Source organism: Euprymna scolopes, chromosome 27 (genome assembly GCF_053919585.1).
Source record: "Euprymna scolopes isolate OS-2025 chromosome 27, ASM5391958v1, whole genome shotgun sequence".
In the NCBI taxonomy this organism is placed as follows: domain Eukaryota; kingdom Metazoa; phylum Mollusca; class Cephalopoda; order Sepiida; family Sepiolidae; genus Euprymna; species Euprymna scolopes.
Window position 1 is genome coordinate 96,017,886 of NC_136508.1, and position 13,582 is coordinate 96,031,467.

A 13,582-nucleotide genomic window follows, 5' to 3' on the forward strand; every position below is an offset into this window, starting at 1 on the left:
TTAATTAATGGCTTCCCAGCAGTGTTGATCTCACACCAACTCTCAAAAAATAAAAACAAAAACGTTCCATATATATATATTGTAAAACTTATCTAGAAAACAAAATAGGTTCAAGATTTCATACTAGAATTGTCCGCAAGAACCCAAGACATAATGGTTAAAGTACTTGACGAAATTCTGAATTCTGTTTTAAAGTTACTCTTCTGGAGGTTGAAGGTTAAATCCTTAGTGCAGACAGCAGTTAAAATGTTATTGTGAATTACTTACAACATTTGTCAGTTATGGCTGACAGAGATTCTAGATACATAAAGGGTTTTGTTTGAAATTAGGTGCAGATCCTGGAGTTCGACAGAATACACCAAAAGAATATCAAGGGTTTTGGATGAAAATTGTGAAAATAACAGATGAGAATAGTAGTCCAAAGAATCCAAATAATATGAATAATCAATGTTCACCTCAAAAATTGAGAAACATAAAAAAAAAATTAACAATGCATGAAGAGAAAAGTTTTATTTTACCTTTCAGTTCTTCGTAAGAAAACTGTTTCAAAGCAAACTGAAAAAGAAAATGAAATTCAAATTTTTAATTAACATTTTTGAGACAAACAAAAATTATTGAATACCTTAAACACGATTTTCTTATTCACATTAAAAGAGTACATTGCCACTTGGGCGTAAATAGACTATGTAGGGAGTTGAGCAGCTAAATGTCTGCTGATATTACATTTAAATCTCTGCAAGTCTTTGCAAATTAGTGCAGTCAGGGAAGCAGGAGATAGGGAGGGAATTCCAAAACATGCTGGTTAGAAATATATGATTTTATATAAATTGAGAGTACATCTCAATCTGTTTATATAGATACTGAAACAGACAAAATGTATTATTATATTCAAGTTTCAAAAGAAAACTAGAAAATTGGACAAAAGCATTTTTCAAATTTCACTTCCTGTTTATATTGGTGATCTTTTAAACCAACACATTTCAGGTGAAAACATTACATACTTGCATGTCATATTGAAATTAGTATGAATTCCAAAAATTACAAAAAACGATCTAGTTGAAGTGTTTAGATGTATTTTTAACAAAAAATCATCCGCAATTACATTCTGAAATGAGTTAGTTTAAAAATGGCAGATCCTTATTTTGTCAATTAAAGTCAAGGGTTACCTACCTTGTTTGTTATACAGAATTTGTCGCACAACTCATCCACAATAAAACTATATAAAATTCAATAATCCAATAAATTCTTATTTTACTTGTAATTATATTTTATTGGATCATTTTTCATAATTTTTGGAATTTATACTAATTTTATCATGACACACAAGTATGTACAGGGCTCTACATTGCGAGTGAAACAGTCGCATTTGCGAGTGATTTTTCAAAGTAATGACTAGAAATAATGAAACGTTTATCTTTTGGCGATTGCATTTCTTTCACTGACAATCTTCCAAAGCTCACTACTGAATGAAAAATATCTTTTCAGCTTTTTCTTTTAATAAAATGAACAAGGTTAAATTATTTAAACAATAAAAGTTTGATAGAACTATATACTCTTTTTAATGAATGCTGTTTAAAAAAACATTTGAAGAAAACAGAATGTTTATACCTTCAAGTATCCACATAAAATTTGTTGCATTGTAGAATTGCACTTATTTAAAAATATACAGAAAAATCTTTATGATGTATACTCGTCACAGAACGAAGATGTCATATTCTAAAAATCATGTGGTTTTGGCTAGTAACTTTTCTATTTGGCTAGTAAACGAAAATATTTAGTTGTCAAAGGTCAACTAAAGATAAATTTATCCATAGAGTCCTGATGTAATAATGTTTTTACCCGAAATGTGTTGTTTCAAAGATAAGCAATGTAAGAAAGCACTCAAATTTCAATATTTTGAAAAGGAAACTTGGGCAAAAATGTTAGTTTCACATTTGAATTCAAATCAGAAATAAATACCAAAGAAATATTCACCTCTTCTTTCTCAACTGATTCTTCCATGTTGGCTACTTTTTTAATCAACTTGTCAGTGAAGTCATCTTCAGGTGATGGAGGTGGCACCGTGTTGTCCAAATGCTTGAAATCCGGTTTGATTAAAAGTGTTAATTCTTCATTGACTTTTGGAACCAATGGAAATATTTGAAAATTATCTTTCTCAGAATTGTTTAAATTGGAATTATTAACACCAGGGTTCAGGGATTTCTCAAGCAATGCCCTTTCGACTTTGGAAATATGCCAAGTTTCAGAATTATGTTTCTCACCATTATCATCTTGGATATTTTTATCGGAAAGCGGAATGTTTTCTGGGAAAATTTCTTCTAATTTTTCTAACTCATTTGTCTGCGAGTCATCCATAAGAGACTTGCTTTGAAAGACGGATGGATTATCAGCAAATGCTTGTGATTTAATATCGGGACAGATAATCATTTCATCTACCGGGTCTTTTCTAATGTCATTCAAATTAATATCAACAATGGAATTTGGATATAGTTCAGCATTTTCGCCTTCGTCCTTCTCATCAAATTCTTTATCTTCATCACTCACATCACGAGGAAAGAGGTCATTTCCATTATGATCATAATTTTGGTCGGACTTTTTGTGCTTTTCAAAATAATTATTCAGCATGTCACTCACGGGGAGTTCATGCTCCCCATCACTGCCATAGTCATCATCGTCGTCTTCATCATTGATCTCATTGTTGTCTTCATTGTCGACTTGCAGCTGTATTCGCTGTAAAGTCTCATCATCCAAGTTCTGCTGTTTCATTTTGGCAATCCGTTGAATTTGATTCATCATGCTGTTACCCTGAGATTTTTTTCTCGCATTGTTTCGTTGAGACATTCGTTCTAAATATTCCTGATCGGCTTCTTCACGTGAAAGCTTTTGAGTGAGAAATATGTGATCAAGATCCTTTTCATCGATCACCTGAAAAATTCAAAGCAAAAATTAATCAAAATAGTCAGGATAGAATGCACATACTAACAGGAATTGTATAATACCAATGACATAATACAAATTATATATACACTAATTACACAATCGCTAATCTAATTAACAACACTCACTATGTCTGTTTGCCTCTACTTTTTTCAAATTGCATCTCCTCCAAAGATACAGGGTCACCTAGTGGCACAAGGTGGGTCAAATGATTGCACTTTTTGTAGACTGTTTTTTTTATAGTTTTTTTTTAATCAGTAAAAATAGTTGATAAGGAGTCCAAATTTTTAAAAATTGGAACTTGGTAGATGTTAAAGTATTCTTGTACATATGTGTAGATTTTAATTATTTTGTATCCATCTGATGATAACTCAAACAATAATGACTAAGACTGGAGCGCTAAATGTTTTGGTTTCAATTCTAGTTGCTAGTACCCAAGTAAGATTTTTTTTAAAATCACTACTATCCCGGGGGAGGGGGAGAGTTACTATCGCTTAGAACTGTTTATATAGCCCCTAGATAATATCTACGATTTGGGAATGAGGGTCGCATCTAGATTTATTTACAGTGACCTTTACAAAATTATTGCTATTTTGGCTTCTCACGTGTTGATTCAGCTTTTTCGTATGAAAAGCGAAACCAATTCAAACACGACATGGTTCTCGGCTTTCGTGCCGAAACGTCCAGAAAGCAATCTGCTTTTGATCAATGTGGAGTTTCTCCTTATATCAGACAATTGCTATTCAATTTGGACAATGGGGAACTGCTTCCCCCCGCCCACCACCACCACCACCATCATCATCTGGGGGAAGCGAAAACTAAAAATACCACCACGTCATCGTAACGATCCCGCAAACCTCTTTCACTCGCTTTATAAGCCTTTACTTAACACGTTAATCAATTACTCTCACTCGTGGGTGAGACGGTTAAATGGTTGGCTTTAAGCCGCCTCCCGACCAAAACTATTTTCTTTTTTTCTTTTACACCTTTAAACACCCGGGCAATGTTTTTTATTACTTCGCTTATTCTTTAGTTTACCCCCCCCCCCCGCCCATACACACAGGTTCGATCCGACCGGTTTATTTATGCCATTTTTTTTTTCGTTTTGTTTTTTCCGATTTTTTTAACATCGTATTTTTTTATGATATTTAAGTAGGGTTATTACTTACCCCCCTCCCATACACACATACAAACACCCAGGCAACATCGGGTACCCCCCACTAGTCATAAGAGAAAAAAAAAAGGAAAATGGCATGATGAAGAGAAAAAAGAGGAAAAACGAAGATAAAGCAAAAGAGAACAATAAAAAGGCAATAATGAAGAAGAAATAAAAAGGTAATGATTTAGTCGAAATCAGAAGTAGTAATGATAGTAGTAGCAGCTAAACATTTCTTGATCTGCTTATGAAAAATTTGTCATTTTCTTTATTTTTTTCTCTTTTGAAATAAAATTCCTCATCCAAAATACTTACCTCAAACGACATGATCGCTGAAAAGCTTCCCTCACTTTTAGATAGTTTTGCCGCCATGGAAACAATTTCTGCTGTTCCTGTTGGAATTATCTGCCCTTGCCATGTGCAATCATCTTCATTCTTCTGCAAGTGAGTCCACGTTTCACCTTCAATGAATGCAACTTCGTCTGCGTCCGACAGAGAGACTTTCACTTTTTCTGTTTTGCCAATTGCAAGCAATCTTTTATTGGGGCTGAAAATCTGGTAGGAATCCTTGTAACTGCTGAACCTCTTGGGAAACGGTAAGCAGTTTGTCATCGGCCATGGCACCTCCAAAACAATACAAAGAACCTCAGGGTAGCCACCTGTTTGGAGGTAAGGAGAGCATTAAAATAAAAAAAAAAAACAAGAAATAAAAGTGAATCCTTTAACAGGAGAGGCTGGTTTTCTCTTTGAAGATTGACAGAAAAGGATAGAGAGAAAAGGATAGAAGGAGAGAGAGAGAGAAAAAAGGGGCCCACATTGTTTGAAGATAGTGATTTCAATCTTACTCAAAGCAGGCCAGAGTATTAGTTGACCAAAATGTGGGAAGACAACAACAACCACAGAAGGCAGTAATTACTGGGAGTACAGTTACAAGACTCAGCATTTCTATCCCATCACAATTAACCACCTAAAGAAGGCCAGAGGATGAGTTGGCCGAAACATGGTGAAACAGCAAGTATGAAGATGAGGATAACAGTAAAAAGAAAAAAAAAATCCATACACAGATGCAAAGAGATAGAGAGAGGGAGAGAGAAAGAGGAAATTATGTCTATATATGTAAAATTTAATGCCTACATGTATGTGTGTACCCTATAGAAATAAAGGCTAGAGAATTTATATAAAATTTAAAAATGTATTCTTGTGTAAAATTAACTGGAGAAGATAATGAAAATGTTATCTTAAAATGCATCCTTAAATGAGCTATGGAGAAAAATATCCTTCCAGAGAGTGGGGTTGATTGAGTTTTTTTGGGTTTTTTTTTTTCTTTTAACTATAATATAGGAAGAAAACACTAATTTTGTTGCAATAGTTTTGACATACTGAGAGGGTATGACCACAAAGATTTGGACGATTATATTTATAACCAAGGGTAATAAGAACAATGTAATCAGATGCCAGAATTGCTTTTTAAAATGTACTGAATTTCTGTGAATTCTTCATTCATGGTTTTCTGGCTTGACATGAGAAGACCCCTACACTCTTGATCCCGACTGGATTAATTCTTTACCTGGAAAAGCTTCTCTGACTTGATTTATGCTGCCATTTTTCTTTACTTAGGACAACTACTTTTTCTATTACAAGAATGGTTTTATAAACTGAAATTTCTATGTATTCCTTCTAGAAAGGACTTTGTATTTTCTTTAATGTTTCTTAAGCTTCTCTTCAAACTAGGGAGGAGGAAGAATAGAAGATACAAGAAACTTGGAAAGTTTAGTTAAACTGCTTTTATCAAACACAAAGCAAATAATTTAAATAACGATGCAACACACTTGATTGTCTCGGATGTCTACAACTGCTTGTGCAACACATCATTTGAATAAGCAGAAACCTTCTACCAAAGAAAGAATCTATAAGGCATGTGTATGATGTATGTGTTTCGGTTGTTTTGTTTTACATACTTTTCAGGTTATATAACGTCGAATCCAGTCATTTTGGAAAAAGTGACTGTACTTCAAATTCTTTATATCTTTATTTATTCATGCTATTTTGTTTGTTTTCGTTTTTGAATTTGCCGAACAAGATTGAGTTTTGCAGAAGGGAAAGGAAAAACAATAGCATCAATGTTTGGTGCATTTTAGTTCAGGAATTCAATATCTTTAGACAGCCTGATCTGGTAGCACTAGTAATAATGTATGGAAGTGAAACCTAACCAGTGAGGGTTTAAGATATGCATTCAAAGGAGAGAAATGATATGAGAATGATATAATGGTATGTAATCAGTCTTAAAGATAGGATTAATTTTGTCAACCTCAAAGAAAGATTGAATCTGAATGATATCTGAAAATATGTGAAGAACAGGAATTTTCTTGGTTTTGTCATATTGAAAGAATGAATGAGCTTTCTTGGGTTAATAGATCTAGAAGAGGCAGCAGGGCCAGTTTATAAGGGAAGGTCAAGAATAACATGGGAGGAAGTGATAACAAAAATGGACTTAAGAAAAAGCAAGATAATTAAAAATCTAATAAAATTCACTTACCTTCGTTATTGCCACTTTTTGCAAATAAACTGAATTTATAAAATCCTGGTTTGGGAAAGCGAAGATTGAAAGTCACGTTCTCGCCACATCGGTACCAACCAGCATAGTCGGAGAAATCCTCTTTTGCATGAAAAGTCATTCTGGGAAAATAATCAATTTCTTGTGGAACAAGAACACTGAATGTATACATGCCATCTTGTGAAACCGTTGTTAATCCAGGAAGTGGGTCGATCATTTTTAAACCCAGTTTGTGAAAGATTTCCAGGGGGCCAACACGGCTGTTATTTGTCTGCGGATAAGGATCCACCTCTCCAAAGTCTTCCATACAACACACAAGATAGTTGCAAATATTGACAAATTGTTTTTCGGATGGATCGGTTTTAGCAAAAAGACACAGTGCATATTGACCTAAAAAAATCCAAGGATAAAGTTAAAATATGTATCTATTATCTATATAATAATAATATGCTAAGGCAATTTCATTACCAACATTAAACGTTTACACAGATTTTAAAAAAGTGAGATCGTCTATTGAGTAATGTCACTAAGATAAAAAGATTCCAAAATCAAATTGTCATTTTGTTGATCAAAATAGTCCAATCTATTATATAACGGGCAAACGTCTCTGCATACGTGTTTTTATGTTCAGCTAAAATTTTAAATATTCAAAAACACCCACGACATTTATATTTTCTTGATCAGCATTGCCCAAGATGAATAATATCTAATATTTAGAAAAATTATTCAGTCTTTAACCCTAAACTGATGCAGATTTTGTCTGAGGATGTCGGCTTTTTAGTCGTAATGTACTAACTAAAATGAAGGACTTAATTTTTTAATCAAAGAATTATTTCCCTTATGCAAGCTTCTATACAATATATATGCTTCATTTTATAAAACAATATTAAAAAATAAGACTTCTGCATAATAATAATAATCTCCTAATATAGAAGTAATATGACATTTTTAGATATACAAGAAGGAAATCTTAAACAATCTGTGACAGTTTATGAATTTTGGAAGGACATCAAAGAATATGTTTAGAATGATGTCCAAAATTGAACATTTTAACATGCTGGAAGAAATAAACAGTAAGATGGACAACATCTTGGAATTTTGGAACAGTAGAGAAAATATAATTAACAGACTAATGAGAAAGACTAGCATAAAGCACATAAAGGCCTGATCATCCAATTCTAGATTTTGCTCTCTAGTTAAGAGAAGGATGCTCCAAATATAAACTCCAAGTCTCCGTGTATATATCTGTCAGCGTCCTTACAGCAGAAACGAAAGTATTTTGTCATGTTAAAACAGGAGGAGTTGAGAAGTTTAGGTTAGTTTCACTTAAAATGCTAAGATATTCGGAGAGTTTACTACAAGAAAAGACTACATCATCTAGTTTACTTGATGTGTAAACTTTAATAGTCAAAACATGAACAAAAAAGGACAAAAATATTCCTCACCTTTTTGTGGGATTCTCACATTCACTGTGGCAATGTCATCCAACATTCCAAGCAAAATATATCGGTCCAAGTTTTTTTCATCGACTCTCATCAACTGAGCAATCATATCTACATTGTAGTCTAATTTGAATTTAATCTCAGTTTCTACACTGTCCACAAAAATTTTTCCTCGCATGTGAGTCAGGGGGATAACACCGGTCTTCTTTATGTCAACCCCTGGACCCCATTCACTTCTCAAGTTGGTCGGCAATGGCATACAGTTAGCCTCGGGCTTTTCACAATACAGCACATATGAACAGAGCCATTCAAATTTGCTCTTGGAGTCTTTACCATAGATTTCAGCCTTGAATTTTCCCGTTGTTGGAAACCGAATTTCTACGCACACTTTCTTTTCTTCAGGGTTCCTCTCTAAAAATAGATATTTTTGTAGCCTTTCTTGGCCACAGTCAACTTTTGTCGACCGATACAATTCATATGAGAAGGAGAGATCTTCTCGATTCGTGTTGATTTCGATATTAACAGCACCATCGACTGATTTAAGTGTGCACCATGGATGACTCTTAACTTTTAAATCGAACTGGAAAAATTTTGGTTTTAGCAAAATAACTTTTTGAAACTCAGGAAGGGTCAGGGGTCGCGCAAGCAGCTGCCATACCTCCTTGTCAGGGAAATGGCTATAAATAAATTCTTCAGGATCCGTGAGGAAATAGAATTCATCAAACTCATAGACATCATGTGGAATTTCTTCGTTTTTCTGTCGATTGAAGTCAACAGGCTGCCATTCTTCAGCCTCAACGCCAGACACCTTTCGAGAAGCCCAGTGGACATCGATCAGATACCAATCCTCCCCAAGCAAGACAGCATTCCACATATTATGAGTGCTTGCAGTCAGTGGATCGCCCACGTTGTATCCGATACCTTTGGAATGTCCACTAATTGTTGCAGATGGGATTTGTGCATGTCTGCAATTTTAAAAATAAAACAAATCTCAAATTCAAGAATATCTTTTGACCAAGTGAAACTTGTAAAATAAATAATTTTTATCAGTTTTTTTTTTTTAATAAACGAAAATGTAAGACAAATATCCATTTTGTTGCTGAGATTGCAAAAAAAAATAAAGGGGGAGGAGTCACACTTACCACTAAACCCGTGATCACAAAAATGATATTGTGGGTGCAGTCTTTTGTTTCGAGGGAAAATATTTTAATTTGTTCTTCCTCAGAAGATCTCTCTATTCGTGTGACAAGCACATCATTCAAACAACCTGTGACAACAGGCAACTACTTTGATTCGACATTCAAGCAATCTCAGCATGTAAACAATAAAACAGAGTTAATCACAATCTTACAAAAATTTTGAACAAAAAAAAACCCACAACATGGGATCAAGACTATGCCCTGATAGAGTGAGAATGGGGTTTCAAAGACATTACACTAGTGTGAGACCATGTGCTCCCTTTCGATAACCACTGCCTCAACATTATTCTGTCCGTGGATTATTTCTTTTTTAGTCATGTTGTTGAATCCTACATTAGCAGTGACTCAGGAGTAAAAAATAAAAAAAATAAACTTTGACACATTCTGTAAATATCAGTTTTACTCTGTGTGTATGTGGGGGGAGGGGTTAATACCCTTGTAGAAAACGACTCTAAATGCTAACATCCACATTTTAATTTTCTGTTAAGGCCATTACAGTTGCTCAATTCATCTCTAAAACTCCCCCATCTGCTCCGAGCAGCAAATGCTCAACTGTCTAATTCATACTCTTAAACTGTCTGTAAACTAACTTTAAATATATTGATCAATATGTCTGCTCTTCTGTCCCAGTTACTGCCACACCTTGATTAACGATCTTATTTCAGATGGCGTTTGTGTACCTTAGTGAACCATTCTCTCCCCCATTATCTTTCCACTAATCTAACTTCCTATATTTTGTTCTGTTAATCAACTATTTCCTTTTTTTATTATAGTTTCTCCTTTTTGATTTTTTAATCACTTCCTAACACTTTGGGATAGGGAGACATTGGTATCACACAAGCATAATGAAAAAAAAATTGTTCCTTTCTCCCCCCCCCCCATGCACCTAATGTTGGGTGAAATTTCCATGGACAGAGCTTCCTGTCTGGGTAACACATTTTTTTGGGACAGTTTCCCTGCTGATTATAACTTCATCTTCACATCCAATGTCAAATTCTTGTGATAAACTACTCTATAAAACATCACTTTGATCAATGTTAGTACTCCCATAATGTTCCACATCTTTAAGCCGATAACCATTATATCTCATTAACTCTTATCTTCAAGTAGTTCTTTAAAATCTGTTGCAAAGAAAGTAAGTTTCGTTTATCGAGCTAGGAAACTTCTCACACCTCACATTTTGAGTGGAGAAAGATTCTTGTGATAGAACAATAGATTGACACGTGACTATTCACTGAATATCCCAAGAGATCAAGATTAATATAGGATCTAGGAAAATTATCATTCATAACCATTTGCATATGCATAAGGTGTCTTCCGGATGGATTCCCAGGTTACTGACACTTTTTCAAAAGCGAGAACATATCAAGTGTTTAAGAATGAACTTTGTGATCTATAATGAATATGTCTTTTTTTCTTCTCTGCAGATAAGATGTTGCTACTATAACGTCATTTCCATGGTAATTGAGCTCCATTCTCTAGTTCTATAAAACATGTATTCATATAAACTAATCGCGTCCCCATCCGATGTTGTCCAAGATTTTTTTTTCATCAATAACTTACACGACTGAAATGTAAAAAAGATTTTGCCATTATTTTTTTTTAGTGCAAAAGTCAACAAAAAGGGGAATAACTGTTTGACAGTAGAAAGTTATTTCCCTTTTAAAAGTAGAAATTTTTACATATGAGGTTGGTGCAAAAATAATGTCATTATTCTTGCATCAACCTAATATATTCTCATAATAACAGTATGTACACACTTTTGATAATACTTTCAGATACAGCTATTTCTGGGAATAAAATATTGGGTGCTTGTTTACATTGGTGATCTTTTAAACCAACACATTTCTGGTGAAAACATTATTATATACTTACATGTTATGTCAAAATTAGTAAAAAAAATCCCAAAATTTAAAAATAATCCAGTAGCAAAATAACTACAAGTAGAATTTATTGGTACACACGTCCTAGGTATTAAACAAGATGTCAGGTTCATAATTTTTATTCAAATGACCTTTTGGTATATTTGATATTGAGCAAAATAACTACAAGTAGAATTTATTGGATGCTTTAATATGGAAAACTTGTGCGATCAATTCTGTATGACAAACAAGGGAAATAACCTTTGACTTAAATTAAGGGTCCGCCATCTTTAAACAAGATTTCTAGGAATGTAATTGTTATTGACTTTTTTCTTTTTTTTTTTTTGTTCAATATTTCTAGCACATCATCTACTGGATTATTTGTCATAATTTTTGGACTTTCTACTAGTCTCATCATGACACATAAGTACATAATGTTTTCACCTGAAATGCGTTGTGTCCAAATGGAAACTCAAAACTCTATTCAACCATTGCAAACCTAAAACTGTTTATAACTGTTCGTAACTGTCGCAAAACTTATTGCGACTCAAAATCCCTGTAAACTAAGTCTATCTACATTTATATCCATATCACCTTGATTAACAATATTACTTCAGCTGCCTTTTATGTATATTAGTGAACAACTTCCTCCCCATTATTCTGCTGATAAAATTATTTACTCATTTTTTGTCATTTTCCTCTTTCTTTTACTTCCTAACATATGAGAGAGGGCTCATCAATAGTATCATACAGACATAAAAAACGGGAACTTACTTGCACATTAGATTAAAGATTTTGTCATATCGACCTTTGCCATTTTTCAGTTCATTTAAGAAATGAGCAGCACAATTTGGTGAAGCCTCGTTTTGAACTTCGTAATAACGTAGGTCTTGTCCAGAAATCCAGCGGACAATGGCACGCACAGCCGAAATATCGTCTTCATAAGGACTAACCAAATAATCGACCAGCTCTTCAATGTTGGCTGTCAACAGGGATACAGGTGCCTGAATGAAAAGGAATAGAGTAAAAGAATAAAGACAGAAATAAATGAATGGGCAAAAAAAGAGAGAGAGATAATAGTATAAAAGGGAAAAAGAGGAAAGACTAAAAGAGAGAAAAAGAGAATTGGTAAGGCAAAGAGAGATCGGGAGAGTAAAAATAAAGAAGCACAATAGAATAAAGTGTGTGTGTATATATATATATATATATATATATATATATATATATATATATATATGAGCTTACGGTGTGCTCTCTTCAGATGTTTTTGTAAAAAGTTTTTCTTTAAAATGGGGGTTTGAAAAGTTATTTTTACCTCCGCTGATACTAAATGTGTTTTTCAGAGTGATGTGTGGTCTCAGACATTCTGTCTCCAACTGTAAGTGTTCAAAATATCCGGTCAAAGTTAGATTCAAAGAGGGCGCTTTTGGTCAATTTGGTGAAGGTTTTTATGATTTTTTAGGGTGTTTTTTAAAGACTTTCTTTCCCTATGTATAGCACACACTAACACACAATCACATACACATACATATACATACATGTACATGTACACATGCACATGCACACATACGCAGGCACACACACATGCACACACGCACATACACAGAAATATATGTAGGAGCATACACATATACATACCCACCTACACACTCACACACGTACTCACACACGTCCACCACTAACACGTCAGGCACATATTGGTTAATTATTTTTATTTTTTCTTATATATATATATATATATATATTTTTCCAACCAAAACACGCATGTATATATGCGCTTAATCATTCAGACATAAGTATACGCACACACACACACACACACACACAAGTAAGATGGAGAATAGGTAGGAGAAGATATATATACACACACATACACGCACATACACATATATATATACATACATGTGCGTTATAAAAATATTTTGAAATAAAAATATGATGAAAACCTTTAAAAAACCCACAATTGTTGATGGCTACACTCTTTTAAATATATATATATATATATATATATATATATATATATATATATATATATATATAAGAAATCATTGTTGTTAAAACAAACAATCATTAAACATGGGAAGCTCATGCATTTTACAACAAAAGCATACTCGCTGCGCTCATGGCTTATCACCATTGAGCGGTCAAGAAACAATAAAAGTTTTTTTTCTTTTACATACTTGTATGGTCTGGTGTTCATTCTTTTTAGCATCGCTCTCTATGTGTGTGTGTTCTCCAGTAGTTGTCATCTGTTTGAGTTTGCTATTTCCTTATGCAGATGCCTCTCTCAAGTTTATAATTTTTATTCAAATAACTTTTTGGTACATTTGATAATTATTTTATTGTTCTTGCAGGTGCACGCTTTTATCAAAATGATTTCTTGGTACATACGCCCGAGGTATTAAACAAGATGTCAGGTTCATAATTTTTAT

At 33.6% G+C, this 13,582-nt stretch overlaps 1 protein-coding gene across 1 annotated transcript in view; it reads right to left on the reverse strand.

The window, feature by feature from the left end:
- Positions 1-208: 208 nt before the first annotated feature.
- LOC145248747 (uncharacterized) overlaps positions 209-13,582 on the reverse strand; it is a 199,072-nt gene continuing 185,698 nt past the window's right edge. The window contains exons 12-17 of the mRNA XM_080110392.1: positions 11,925-12,154; positions 8,093-9,054; positions 6,630-7,037; positions 4,409-4,752; positions 1,975-2,925; positions 209-555 (exon numbers count right to left, since the gene is read on the reverse strand). Of these exons, the coding sequence (XP_079966518.1) occupies positions 457-555; positions 1,975-2,925; positions 4,409-4,752; positions 6,630-7,037; positions 8,093-9,054; positions 11,925-12,154 (2,994 nt within the window). The 3' untranslated portion in view covers positions 209-456. The remainder of the gene's footprint in view (positions 556-1,974; positions 2,926-4,408; positions 4,753-6,629; positions 7,038-8,092; positions 9,055-11,924; positions 12,155-13,582) is intronic.